The sequence below is a fragment of the Arvicanthis niloticus genome, chromosome 2 (assembly GCF_011762505.2).
Source record: "Arvicanthis niloticus isolate mArvNil1 chromosome 2, mArvNil1.pat.X, whole genome shotgun sequence".
Lineage (NCBI taxonomy): Eukaryota > Metazoa > Chordata > Mammalia > Rodentia > Muridae > Arvicanthis > Arvicanthis niloticus.
The window spans coordinates 106,675,090-106,688,562 of NC_047659.1; the positions used below are offsets into that span (position 1 = coordinate 106,675,090).

Consider the following 13,473-nt stretch of genomic DNA (forward strand, 5'->3'; position numbering starts at 1 on the left):
TTCACAAATGTATTTTCATATTTGTTACAGTATGCAAAGTCATTAAGTAAAGCCTCTGGCTTTCCAGTTTGGTAACAAATGGCTTTTGTCTGATGCATAATTAATAAAAACTAATGATGACTATGTAGCGCTTCCAGAGTTTTAAAGGCAAATCTATATTGGCCTACAGTTAACATGCAAATTCATCCAACAAGCAACACAAAATGTATTGTAGTAGTCATTCATTTTTATCAACATTCAGGAAGGTTGAGACAGCAGCACAACTCTCTTTATGTCATAACACATTATAACATGGTCACCACTGAAGTTAGACCATACTTGGTATAAAGTACCCCCTTGCTAATTCATCCTCTATCATCCGTTCAGACTTTCAGCACAATACATGAATAACAGTGATTAATACTGTGGCATGAAGGTAAATACAGACAAGAGTTTGGTGTGCTAGCATACAGAGTCTCAGAAACAGTGACGGACAAAACCAAACAACTTGCCTTGGTTCATTCTTCCTTTGTGAGCCTGGCATTTCCATGGTCTCACTGAAACATTCTACCTGGGGATCTGAGTCCGAAGATCCCAGCACTAAAATTACTCCCTGGGAGGGAAATTTGGCCACTGAGGATGCCATGCCTATTTGAAGGTAGGCATCAAGGGAAATATCTTGCTCTACAAAAAGAAAATGGTGTGTTACCAAAATCCTTGAAGGAAAATGTGATTTTTTTCAAAATACTTAGCATTATCTCAAGGGATCGTTTGGCGATTCTGTGGCTCAAATTTTCTTTCTTTATATTTGGTTGGGTAAGTGAAGTGTCCGCACCATCACCATCCTTCTTAACTCTTCTTCCACTACATAAGACACTTGTTAAGATAAGAAAGATATTCTGCTAAAGCTGACGGTGACTGAGGGTCATTTAGTATTCAAAGTTCCTAAAGAATCGTTGGTTCTCTGAAAGGGATAAAAAAGTAGGAAAGGCTTTTTTCAAACGCCTGCTAGTAAACAAGTATTACTTCAACCGAGACAATGGCTACGTGACATCAAAGTACTATAAATTATCAAAACTATCGTACAGAAAAATTACAAATTCATTGCAAAATACATTACACTGCTACCATTAAGAAAAAAAGTGCTTTTTTATTTTCTTTCTTCCTTTCTTTCTTTATTTTTTTTTTTTTGCCAGAAAAGTATTCTTTCAATAGAAAATCCTATGTGGTACCCTGCATGTGGCTAGGATATATCGTAACGGAGTTTGTACTGAGTCCTTCTGATTCACTGGAAGAAGGGCTGAAAATGTATAATAATGACTTATTAAAGCCATGCTTCAAATGACCATGCCAGCTGTCAGTGGAGAGATGCCTATTATTTAAGACACTAGAAGATGCCCTGGTCTGTTGAACCCTGCCGGTCAGGTCATCACACTGTCCCACCAATCAGCTAGTTTAGAATGCACAGGTCTTTGCATGTTCTGCGGGCTTCCTCATGTTCTCCTGAATCATTCTTATGTCTTTGTCTAGCTTTGCATCCTATGTGAGTCCTCTCAGTGATGCCTGTATTGTCTCATGAGGGGAACGATGCAAGATGGCGGACCTGCCAATTTTAAGAATGGATGTCCAAGAAGTTCTTGAGCTGTGGCTCTTTGAGAGGGTTCCCTCACCAACATAAGATCTAGGAATCCTCGGAGCATGGAAGAAACCTGTGGAAAGAAACAGACATCATAGTGAGAACTGAAACAGATGCCAAGCCCACTGTCTTGAATTGATGCTCCAAATAACATCACTGGTGACTTCAAATATATGAAATTAAGGAGAAAGATATGGAAGAAAAAAGATGCATCATCATTGTAATTGCTATCAAAGTTTTAAATAAAGAGGGTAAAGGATAGAGGAACTATTTATTAAATAAAATAATGCTGGTAAAAAATGGCAGCAATTGTTGTGTCAGGATTATATGCATCCTAGTTGTATGTGTGACAAAATTAACTAAGATTATGAAACAGTACTCAGTGGGGATGCCTCTGCTTTCTTAACAGAGAGAAATGAATTTCTATTAGGTTGGTTGACATGGACATTTGCCTTTAATTTTTGTAAAGTTGACTTTTCTGATGTCTCTCTTAGGCACTTGGAGATGAGCACCAGTAAATGAATGTCCTGATCAACTTTAGCACATTTTGACATATGCTCATTCTTTATCTCTATTGAGATCCAGGACATTTCTACCACTCTAAGAGGGTGCCTCAGGCTTCTTTTCTTGCCATTACCATAGCCCAACAAAAGGTAATGAGCATCTTACTGCTAATAGGATATGATAGTTTTATCTGCTTTTCTTTTTGTACAGAAATATATATATATGTGTGTGTGTGTGTGTGTGTGTGTGTGTGTGTGTGTGTATCATGCAGACATGCAATTATGTATGTATATAATATATGTGTTTAACATAAATATATGTATTTTATACATATATAGTTTTGTACAAGCATAGACATATATACATATATGTGCATATATAATATGGGAATACATTATATATTATAAATGTATTATATAGACATAAATATATCTGTTGTATGCTGTTAATTTTCATTGGCTTATTTTCACTCAGTGTTGCATTTATGAGATTCTTCATTTGTTTCACCATTTTTGTTTTTGTGCAGCATTCACTGTTTAATTATTCCATAGATTATTTATTCTTTGGAAACAAGCCTGGGATTTTGCCAGCCATTAAACATTGGGAATAAGTATATCTTTGTGTGTTCCATAGCAGTCATTTCTACTGGGTATGAGTTTATTTTCACACAGTTCACTTTTAGTTAAATTTTACTGATTAATCTCAATACAACCCAGCAAAAGTTTCAAACTCTTATTGATTTATTATGGTTTCCTTTTTACTGCACTTCTGCACAACCTATACTAACAATTTTCTGAGTACTTTTCATTAAGGGGTGAGATGAAATGGGAACTCCTACCACTCCAAACTCCTCTCCTGTAAAAGGCAGCCTTGAGCTTTTTCTGTTATAAAGCAGATGGAAGGAGGCATGGCTAGGCTGGGCTTGACTGTGAAATGTCTTCCAGGGAGCTGAGAGCTACCAGGGTATTTCTTGGAACGACTGTGAGCCCTGGCTTAGTCCCAGTTATTATGTCTTGAAACATGTGAAAACCACACTCATTGGTCCTTGATATGAACATGCCCTTCCTCTGCCTTCATGAACTAGTTCCCACCCATCTCTCTGAGCTGTTCAACACTTGTCTCCTTGAAACATATAAGCCTTCTTCCTTGGCTTCAGCTCCTTGCATCTGATGCTCCTTCTGCCTGGGATCTTTTTCTTCCAGATCCTTGCATGGCTAGTGCCTTCTTTCCATTTGGCCCAGATAAATCTTTCCATAAAGGGCTTCCTTGCCATTTTCACAGGAAAGGAGCTCCTATCTTTCATCTTATACATTCTATCTCTCCACAATACTTTGGCATTTTTATAGCATGCACTGATTTTTTTAATCCATTTGTGTAAACTGTATTACTTTCTTTTCTACTTGGAATGCAAGCCCTACAAAAGTCAAGAAACTGAGGCATGTGCTGAAATATGTCCTAGTACTTAGATGGCCTCAGCAGGCACCAGTTACTCAGTGAGGACATACCAGTGTGTTCAATTCACCTCTTACTGGCCCATTGAGAGAAAAGCTGATGACATTCCTTTTATAGATAAAAAACTTTGTAGTAGGAGGTGTGGAGTCACTTTCCAATAAAGGCACAGGAAAACATAGACAAACATAGACTTGAATCTAGATGACTTAAGTCCAAAACTTACACCAAATTAGAGCCAGCAGAGTGGATATGCTGGTCTTTAAATGGACAAAGAGGCTGAACAACCTTATAGCTAATCTTACCTTGTGTAGGTCCTTCACTCTTGGAGGTAAGCTGTCCCGGATCCTCCTCATGGCCTGCAGAGGGGGCTCATTAAAATAGGGGGGCTCACCATCAATCATCTCAATCACCATTATCCCAAGGGACCAGATGTCCACCTGTTAAGCACAATCCACTAGTTACGTCAGGAATGGAGAACATTCCGGAGTTCTGATTGTGTCATGAAACCCAGAAGACCTATACTTATTTACAAATTAATTTTTAAAATTTCAAACTTTATGATACAATTTTACATGCTGAACTATTTCACTCTTTTTGCTAATGTCATTTGTTTACATATTTCTTTTTAAAGGAATATTTGTGTGTGTAGGTGTGTGTGTGTGTAGATGTGTGTGTGTGTAGGTGTGTGTGTGTGTATATGTAGGTGTGTGTGTGTGTGTATGTAGGTGTGTGTGTTTGTAGGTGTGTGTGTGTGTGTGTGATTGTGGTTTGCACTCAGAGGCCACAAGAGGATGTCAGAGTCTCTGGAACTGGGATTACAGGAAGTTGAGAGCAGCCTGATGTAGGTATTAGGAGCTGAACTCAGGTCTTCTGCAAAACCAGTGTGTTCTCTTAACTGTTGGATAATCCTTCTCTCTAAGCCCTGTGTGCTTTTCAAAGATGACTCTAGTTAAGTTCTTACCAGTTCATTACAAATGAAATTTTACCATTCTCAAGGTTAGAGCTTTAATTTTTATCCTGTTAAGTTCTGTATTAACTGCTGACCAGGCCAGATTAAAAAAGAAAAGAAAAAAATACAAACTTTTACATTATGAAAATAGAGAAGAAAGTTGCATTTAAACATAAGAAAAGGGAGGCTAGTGAGAGTCAGCATTCAGCTGTCAGACATTTAAAGTTGTTAGCCCAAGGACTGTGTGCGCATATTATCTTATTTATCTTTGACATCATGAGAGTGCTCTAAAAACCCTACTTCTTTCTATCTATCTCTTCTGCTTCTTATTATTTTAAATGACCCCACACAGAGCCCTGTGTTATAAGCTGTTTGCAGGGAGTGGCAAGCAGTTCTGAGTAAGGAATGGGCAGGCCAGAGGAAGGGAGGCTAGGGCAGTGGCACGGTAAAACCATCTAGTCATCTCTTGCGATGCCCTTATTACATTTTTATGTGCGTCCCCCTCTCTATTTCTTGCAATGACTGTCACTGACAATTTATTTCTGGGGACCACAGTGAAAAAAAAAAACAAGCCAGCTCCTCATTCAGGATCACAGGAAGAAGAGCAGGGCTTCTTTTTTTCTTTTCTTTCTTTCTTTTCTTTTTTTTTTTTTTTTTTTTTTTTTTTGGTTTTTCGAAACAGGGTTTCTCTGTGTCCTGGCTGTCCTGTAGACCAGGCTGGCCTCAAACTCAGAAATCCGCCTGTTTCTGCCTCCCAAGTGCTGGGATTAAAGGCGTGCGCCACCACCGCCCGCCCGAGAGCCTGTCTTCTTTATGGTGCTACTCTTTGCTCATCAGTACAAGCCACTTGCCTATTGCCATCTAGAGCACAGTGCACAGAAGCACTATGGGAAATCTCTGTTTGCCTCTGAGTGTCTGTGCACACTGTTCCCTACCTAGAAAGCCTCTGCTTAACTCTCATTCATTTTCATATTCTAAGCCTTATCCCATAATAGGTTTTCTTTCCTTTCTAGAAAAAAATAGAAATTAGGCTATATTTTGAATGTTTCATTATACATACATGATTTTCTATTATATTTCTATTATATGCAAATATTACTTGTGGCACTTTCTGCACTTCTTTCCCCTTTCTGAAGCATTCCAGTTATGTTTTCTTACAACCTGTTACTGGGTGTGGGACCAGCATTTGACTGACTCTATGATCCCCTGCCCACTTTCCTGTAATGCTCCAGAGAAAGCCACTGTGTAAGATGGTTATGATGTTCCCAGTGGGACCAGTGTTCCTTCTGTCACAGCCTACTTTGAGCCAGCAAATCCCCAATGGTGGGGATCAATTGAGTCCTGAACTCCTGGACCCACTAATCAGGACCACTCTGCTTCTGAGTAGATCTCAGGACCCACTGACCTCAAATGATGGCTGCTACCTACTTACCTCTGTCCCATAAGGTAGCCTGGAAATCACCTCAGGTGCCATCCAGTATGGGGTACCCACGAGTGACTTCCTCTTTGGCACCTCTTTGGAGACTTGAGCACAGAAACCAAAGTCAGATAACTTTATCTGAGAGGAGAAGCAAAGTATTAAAGAGATAATTAGAAAGCACTGGCCACTAGGAATAGACATATCTACACAGACCCGAAAAAAGGGACAACGCGATTCATTTACACTCATTACTGAGACCCAGAGATAGTAAAGAAGTTTCCATAACCTTTCCTATCAGTCTTGAACCCCTGCAGCTTTTATCTCTCATGAAATTATAGGACAAGCACAGGTAATCCTTGCAAGTTAAGCATATATTAAACAATATATTTTTCAAACCTACAGTGATACCACAGAAGATGCTTTTGTGTGATGGAGTAGATATTCTCTGTAGAAATGTGATTCATGTTGGTGCAGTTCAGATTCTTGGTGTTGGACACATTTAGATCCTTATGGACCATGAGATCACTCAAATACCCATCATCTTCATCTGTATTTACGATTAGTGCAAGACCTCCAGTTGCCTAGGTTGCTGAGTTAACACTGCAGTGCCAGGTTTTCCTTCTCGTTTTGCTTAGCCTCTTTGACCATGGAAATCAACATTGCTAATGTGAACGTCTATACAGGTGTAAATCTAGGCATATAAAGTGAGAGTCAGCATTCAGCTGTCAGACATTTAAAGTTGTCAGCCCAAGGACTGTGTGTGCATATTATCTTATTTATCCTTGACATTATGAGAGTGCTCTGAAAATCCTTGCACAGAACTCTGGTGTTCTTGAGACCATATTTCAGAACAAACTGCACCGTGAGACACCTGCTGATATACAGACTCTAAATGCCCAGAACTCAGTTTATTGCTGGAAGGTACAGTTCCTAGTCAAAATGAACTGCTCTGAACTCCAGATATTCTTATAGACAGAACATTAATGGACAACTTGCCCTTGTTATTGGCAATAGAATACAAAAAAGTGGGCATTTTGAGCACTGATTAGCAATAGTTAAGCATGACCATCAGAAGTTAAGATTACTATGGATCAAAAGAATACTCTGTTTTGGGTACAAATTATCTCTTGCTGTTCTTCATATTCTTCTGAGCTTCCCTCAGCCTTTCCTTTGGCTCTCCTTCTGTTACACTCACCTTATGTATTTGCTGTGCTCTATCCTTAGACTTCTGATTTCAAGGCCTACTTTTTTCTATCTACTTGTGTTGTGTATTCTTTCTTTCTCTGAACTTGCTTTTGACTAGGAGTTTAGTTAAGTGTTACAGCATTTGTCTAGGACAACAGACACCCCTCCCTGCATTTTCAACTATAATTATAGAGCTCCACTGTAATTTTTATAATAAAAAGACATATATTTGTGTGTTTGTGTGTGTGTGTGTGTGTGTGTGTGTGTGTGCACCTGTGTGTGCACAGTCATGGAGACCAGAGGTCAATGTGTTGTATGTTTATTTACCTATTCACCTCTTTCAAGAAAAAGGCTCTCACTGAATTTGGAACTCCCTAATTGGCTAGAATCCTCCTGTCTCTGTCATCCAGTGCTAGGATTATAGGCATGTAGCTATACATGGGGGTGCTGGGTATCTGAACACAGGTCCTCAAGTTTGTACAGGCATGGTATATACTAAGCTATCTCCTTATTCTCTAAATCTTTTAAATTTATTTTAAAGTTTGACTTATCATTAATTAATTGTGTGTTTAAGATCTTAGAATATAACCTTATTTGGAAATATATAAATAGTATGCAGTCGTATGTTTCATGTTCTAGTTACCTTTTATTGTCAACTTGACAACCTAGAGTCACCTGAGAGGGTAGCCTCCAATGAGGAGTTGCCTTGACCAGACTGGCCTGTGCACTCACTCACCTTTGTGGAACTGTTTTAACTATGTATTGGTTCAGAGGGACCCACCTTACTGTGGTAGCACTATTCCTAAGCAGGTTGTCCTGGTTTATGTAAGAAATATAGATAAGCATAAGTCTGTCAGAGACACAGCCAAGGAGTGTGCAACAAGCAGTGTTCCTTCATGATTAATGCCCCAGTGTACTTGTCATTAGTTTTAGCTCTAGCTTTCCCAATGATGAGTTGGGAAGTACAAGCATAAGCCAAGAAAACAATTTCCTTCCTTGAGTTGCCTTTTTTCATAGTATTTGTCACATCAACAGAACAATCAGAACATCCACTCAATATGGACTTAATACCTTGACTCTCTGAGATTGTACTGTGCCTCCTACACCTCTCTAGTATACAATTTCCAACTTCCCTATAAATGATTCAAGACTGTCTGTAGCATATGTGTCTGCACAAACTATGGAAAGAAGACCTTTAAGTATATTTGTTTCAGAACACTTAATATCTACATCAACTAGGATCTAGAGTCTAGATGGATGACCACCATTTTTAATGAGGGTAAGTTAAGTCCTGAGGAAGGACTGGAATCACTAAGGATAAATCTAAGGGCCTGAAACAGTAGCTTTAGTTATCTACCATGAAAATATTATAATCTTTTAGACATACTCCTGAAAACCAATCGAGTATTATCTTATGCCTTGAAAAGGAAACCCATGGAGTGGGTAGAAGTAGTTTTGCTCATATCACAGTTTGGACACAGCATCCAGAAGTTTCATTAAATCTTAGTGGGAGAGTGGGAACATTTCTTGACCAGCCAAAAGAACTCTAAACACTTGGGGCAAGAGGCTAAAGACTTGATAACCTGAAGAGGTGCCTTCCTGCACAACTCAGCCCTCTATGGACGAATTAATTCCCAGAGCTAGGCTAGGTATCAGGAGAATTTAGGTTGACCAAGGGAAGGACCAGAAAAGAATAAGAAGATGGGTTTTACCTCCCTCAGCCTATGGACCCACATATCATATTTTTCATGCTCCTGGAGGATACTACAAGAAAGATGGGAGGTAGGAGGCAAGAAGAATGAGCTAGTATTTAAATCTAGAAGACTGAATTTTTAATGGTATCAGATACACTTTGTAATAATCTGGTTCAACTTTGACTGACAATGTTTAAATTATTCAAATAGTTCAAATTTAATGGATTAAATTAAAATAGAAAATTCAAAAAATCTAGCAAGTAAAATATTTTGCAGAAGTGTGGGCAAACTTTAGGACTTTGTAATGTCTCTCTGTGCACATGTATGTGTTTTGTGTGTTTACGTGCCTTTGAGTACATATAACTGGTGTAGTGTTAGTTGTTTCTAAAATTTATAATTTCATATAATTAATTTATAATTTCATATAATTTCTTAAAGAAGGAATACTATTGTGTTTTCTTAGTTTCATATAGAATGAAGATTAATGATTACTATTTTGGCAATACATTTCATTTGCCTACACATATCAGAAACTTGAGTCACTAAGAAGGTACATTTTGAACATTTAGGGACTGGTACTTTTTAATCTCGTTATCTTATTGTGGGTTTCTCTTTGATGATATGAAAAACCTGAAACCCTTCAAAATCTGGCATCCTAATAATTATTTCCCTGACAAAATGTGTAACTTAAGGAATTGAAACTAGATGCTTGGCAGTTAGGCCCACTCTCCTTCTGCAGGAGTATAAGTAAGTGCCTTTGTATGATTTTTTAAACTCATCCAAGTACATAAAAGACAGTTTTCTTAAAAAGCATAATTGCATGCAACATTTGTCCAAATAAATTTGAAGTAGATGATGAGAACTCAAGTAATAAGTACAATAAAGCACTGTGGGCAGATCTTAGAAGCAAATCACACAGCTCTAAGCTGATTGTTTTAGATGGAATTGTATAGTGTGGCTATTAGCAAACTACCCCATCTCCTTAATGCAGTTATGCTAAAATAACAGGCAGAAGCACATTGCCTCCAGCCAAGGGAGATGCAGTGTGTTACAGAACACACCAAGGAACTAGAGTTCATATGGAGCTGTTCTCTAGCCTACTAACCCAGCCATCTCCAACATGTCCTACCTAGGAAGTAGGCTACAACAAGATTCAAGGTAGAGTCAAAAGAAAGTCCATTCCAGAACAGTTGTAGATCTATAAATGAATTATAAATTTCCTGTTCTATAAATTGCATAAACTGGAGGATTATATCTTTGCTTTATGTTTTGGGTTATTCACAAAGATGGCTTTCTTTGTGAATATTTCTTGGATGCTTTCTACAAGGCAATAGCACTTAAAGTGCATAACTTCAGTATCGTTTGGTAGTTTGTTAGTAATGAACTTCCTGGGTACAACTTAGTCTGATTAAATCATCACCCTAGAGGCAGGACCCAGGAAATTGGTTTTATTTTCATGTTCTCTACTGGTTTCTGATGCTCCCTGAAGTCTGAGAACTTCTGCCTTACTGAAAGCAATGGCAAGGGACAACAGCAAAACCCTGAGATCAGACATAGAAATAGCCAGCTTGATAATGGGAAAAGCAGCATTGCTTAAAGTCCATGTCTTCAATCACCATCTCCAAGAGGAGAGGGAGGAGACTATAGACATTAACTCAAAGGGGCAGAGTCGTTATTTCCTCTCCTACCATTGGACAGAGCACAGAGAATTGAAAGTTACTTTCCTAAAGCTTTATCACACTGTTAAAGGAAAGCTGGAAGCTTCCTGTCATGCATGACCCCTACACTGAGATATCCCCTCCCTGAGAACTAGCAGGAAAGAGACGTGGTGATCAGGACACATTTCAGAGACAATAAGCTATTTCATATGCCCAAATCTCTGTTTATTTAAACGTTGCTTTTGTGTGACTATCTTTAAGCCATCTGTTAATTGTAAAATGCTATTTAAGAGATAAAAAATGTCAAAGGGAACAGAACTAATAATACCAATCCATTAAATGAGCAGCCAGAGACAATATACCAGAGCACATCCTTGGAGACACTGAGTGCTGGTGACATTGTGGTGAGGGGGTAGAGTGGTCGTAAGACACTGGTTGATGATCTGTGGTCATTTGTTCTTTATTCCTCTTTGAAGTCATATAAGCAGATGTGCCTAGACTCTTTACATTATCTATAAGTACCCAGTCAGTTGGTGTTTTCCCTTGAAATACACCCCAAGGCAAGAATTCAGGCAGGTCACGTATTTGAGGGATATTAGAGACCCTGGCAACAAAACAGATAAGTCTAACATGGAAAAGAAGAACAGCTGATTGGAAAGTAGCTACCAGGCAAGAGATAACTGTGGACAGCCAAGACTTTACTCTGTGAAGAATCTCCAAGAGTCTCCATAGAACAAAGCCTTCACAGTCATTCCACAAGGTAAGTCAGGGTACATATACCCTACTGCTGGATATTTCAGGGCTGCTTCTGGGGAAGGAGAATTGTACTTCTCTGCAAGTTCTAGCTTGGCCTATCCAAGTAGATAGAAAAAGCCCCCCATCAAAGACATACAGGTAAGAAGATTTGAGGGCGTAGCTATTGATCAAGAAAGGTAGGTTTCCATAAAACTCTGGGTGGAGATCTACAGGATTTGCTATATGGGGTCACACTTCTTATGACATTTACATTACTGGCGTGTATAGATTCAGGGGTAATGTTGCCAGGCTGAGTTTTTTCCAAGGATTATGGATATTTAAAAATTTATGGGAAATCACCCAAGTTTTAACATCAGTTTAAGGGAATCAGTTTATAGTGAAAAAGGAAGAGACTGATTAATGTTCACTTACGTGCATGCCCTTTCAATAAGTTGATTTATTGTGTATGAATTCTATTCCAGTTTGGCAAAAGTCATTTACTTGTTGTTTACTGGCCTCTACGTATTACACAGAGCTATGTGATACAGCTTGTTTCTTTCACTCCATCCATTTCTTTTTATGCTTATTTAAAAATTCCATTCCTGGATCAAGACTGAAAAGCCCATTGGAACCAATACGCTGTAGTGCTCTGTGAGGGGGATGAGCACATTTTGGGCAGTATATCAAGAAACAAAGTCCAGTCACCATGCTGGTGGTTCCTTCTTCCCAGGACCCTGCCACCTCTGACAGTACAAGCTCTGTCCATCCCAACCTTCTGCCTCTGCATCCAGGAGCCTGCTCTGATTGTTCTCTGTCATCATTCCTTTCTCCTTGCTTGCTTAATTATGTAAATCCTCACACTTATCATCTTCTGTTTAATGTTTGTCAAAATAATTGATTTCTCCATTATGTCTGTAATGTAGGGATGTAGGTATAGGTGTGAGAGAAGGGGTCTCCTACACCTGCGTGTGCAAGTGAGGAGGCTAGATGTCAATCTTGGGTATCTTACTCTAATGGTCTCCACTTTATGTTTTTTTTAAAAAAGGATCTTTCATGGAACCTGGGGCTTACCAATTACCTAGCTTGGCTAGCCAGCAAGCCCCTCGGATCCTCCTATCTCCACTCCCAGTTCTGGGATTACAAAGATGTATCACCATGCCTGGCTTTTTATGTGGGTTCTGGGAATTTGAATTCAAATATTCATATTTATGTAGCAAGCACTTTACTCACAGAACTATTTTCCCTGGTAAAAATCAATAAAATAGGCAGTAAAATTACTTATTATTTCCATATGTTTGTAGTGACATTCTTACATCCTAAATGTAGCTTAATGAAGTAAGTACTTTTTGTGTTCATTCTTAGGGCCCATATTTTCCTAGCACACAATAAATGTTCAGAAAATAAATATGTGAACAAATCACCAAGGCTAGGAACATTCACAATGCTTCTGTTCCTGTGGGCTCTTCTGAGTACACAGAGGTATAGGGAGGCTTGAGATACAGGTTCTACCTTTGAGAATATCGACTGGGTAGTTTAATAATCTTGTATATTAACCAGAGGTTAAAATCTTTAATTAAGTTGATTAAACAATGTCCTGTGATTTTAGTCCCCCAAGTGACTTCCAATCAGATATGTTTCCAGAGAAAGAAGCTCTTTGACCAACCTCCAGACACAGGGAAAGAAGCATGGTTTGAAACTGTCCTACTTTTGTTTCTTCACATATCATTCCTAGAGCTGATTCATGGACCACTTCTGTGCTCCATGTATTTTGTGTTCATGGGGCCTTACATAGGTGCTTTCTGAATCATATGAGGAGGATTCTTGCCCTCTTCCTATATTTCTTCTTCTGTCTTGCATCCCTCTGTAGTATGACTTTGTACTTTATCTTATCAAAAGGAGCTGTTGAAGGCTAGTGGGGATGGATAGGTTAGGAGACTCAAGCACATATCCCATAAGTCTGAGGACTATAGTTAAGGTCCATAGAACCCCTATAGCCAGAACTTGCTGGGTGATCATGATGGCCTCCCTGTAATTTTAACATGTGGAAAGTGGATATGGGGAATCCCGTAGGGCAAGCTGGTTAGCTAGACTAGTCATATCAGTGAGCTCTGGGTTCAATTGAAAGTCCTTGCCTCAATGAAAGGGGAAAGCAGTTAAGAAAAATTTCCAATCATCAGACTTAAGCTGTCACATGCATGCACAAATGTGTACACACAAATAGATTGAAATATGAAAGACACATTATACCTATGTGCATGCAG

General features: G+C 38.8%; 1 protein-coding gene across 2 annotated transcripts in view; it reads right to left on the reverse strand.

Annotated features, from left to right (window-relative positions):
• Positions 1-1,170: 1,170 nt before the first annotated feature.
• Pak5 (p21 (RAC1) activated kinase 5) overlaps positions 1,171-13,473 on the reverse strand; it is a 273,086-nt gene continuing 260,783 nt past the window's right edge. For both annotated transcript variants that reach the window (XM_076929827.1, XM_034496762.2), the window contains 3 exons: positions 5,953-6,078; positions 3,874-4,008; positions 1,171-1,688 (listed from right to left, as the gene is read on the reverse strand). In XM_076929827.1, coding sequence (XP_076785942.1) covers positions 1,533-1,688; positions 3,874-4,008; positions 5,953-6,078 — 417 coding nt within the window. In that variant the 3' untranslated portion in view covers positions 1,171-1,532. The remainder of the gene's footprint in view (positions 1,689-3,873; positions 4,009-5,952; positions 6,079-13,473) is intronic.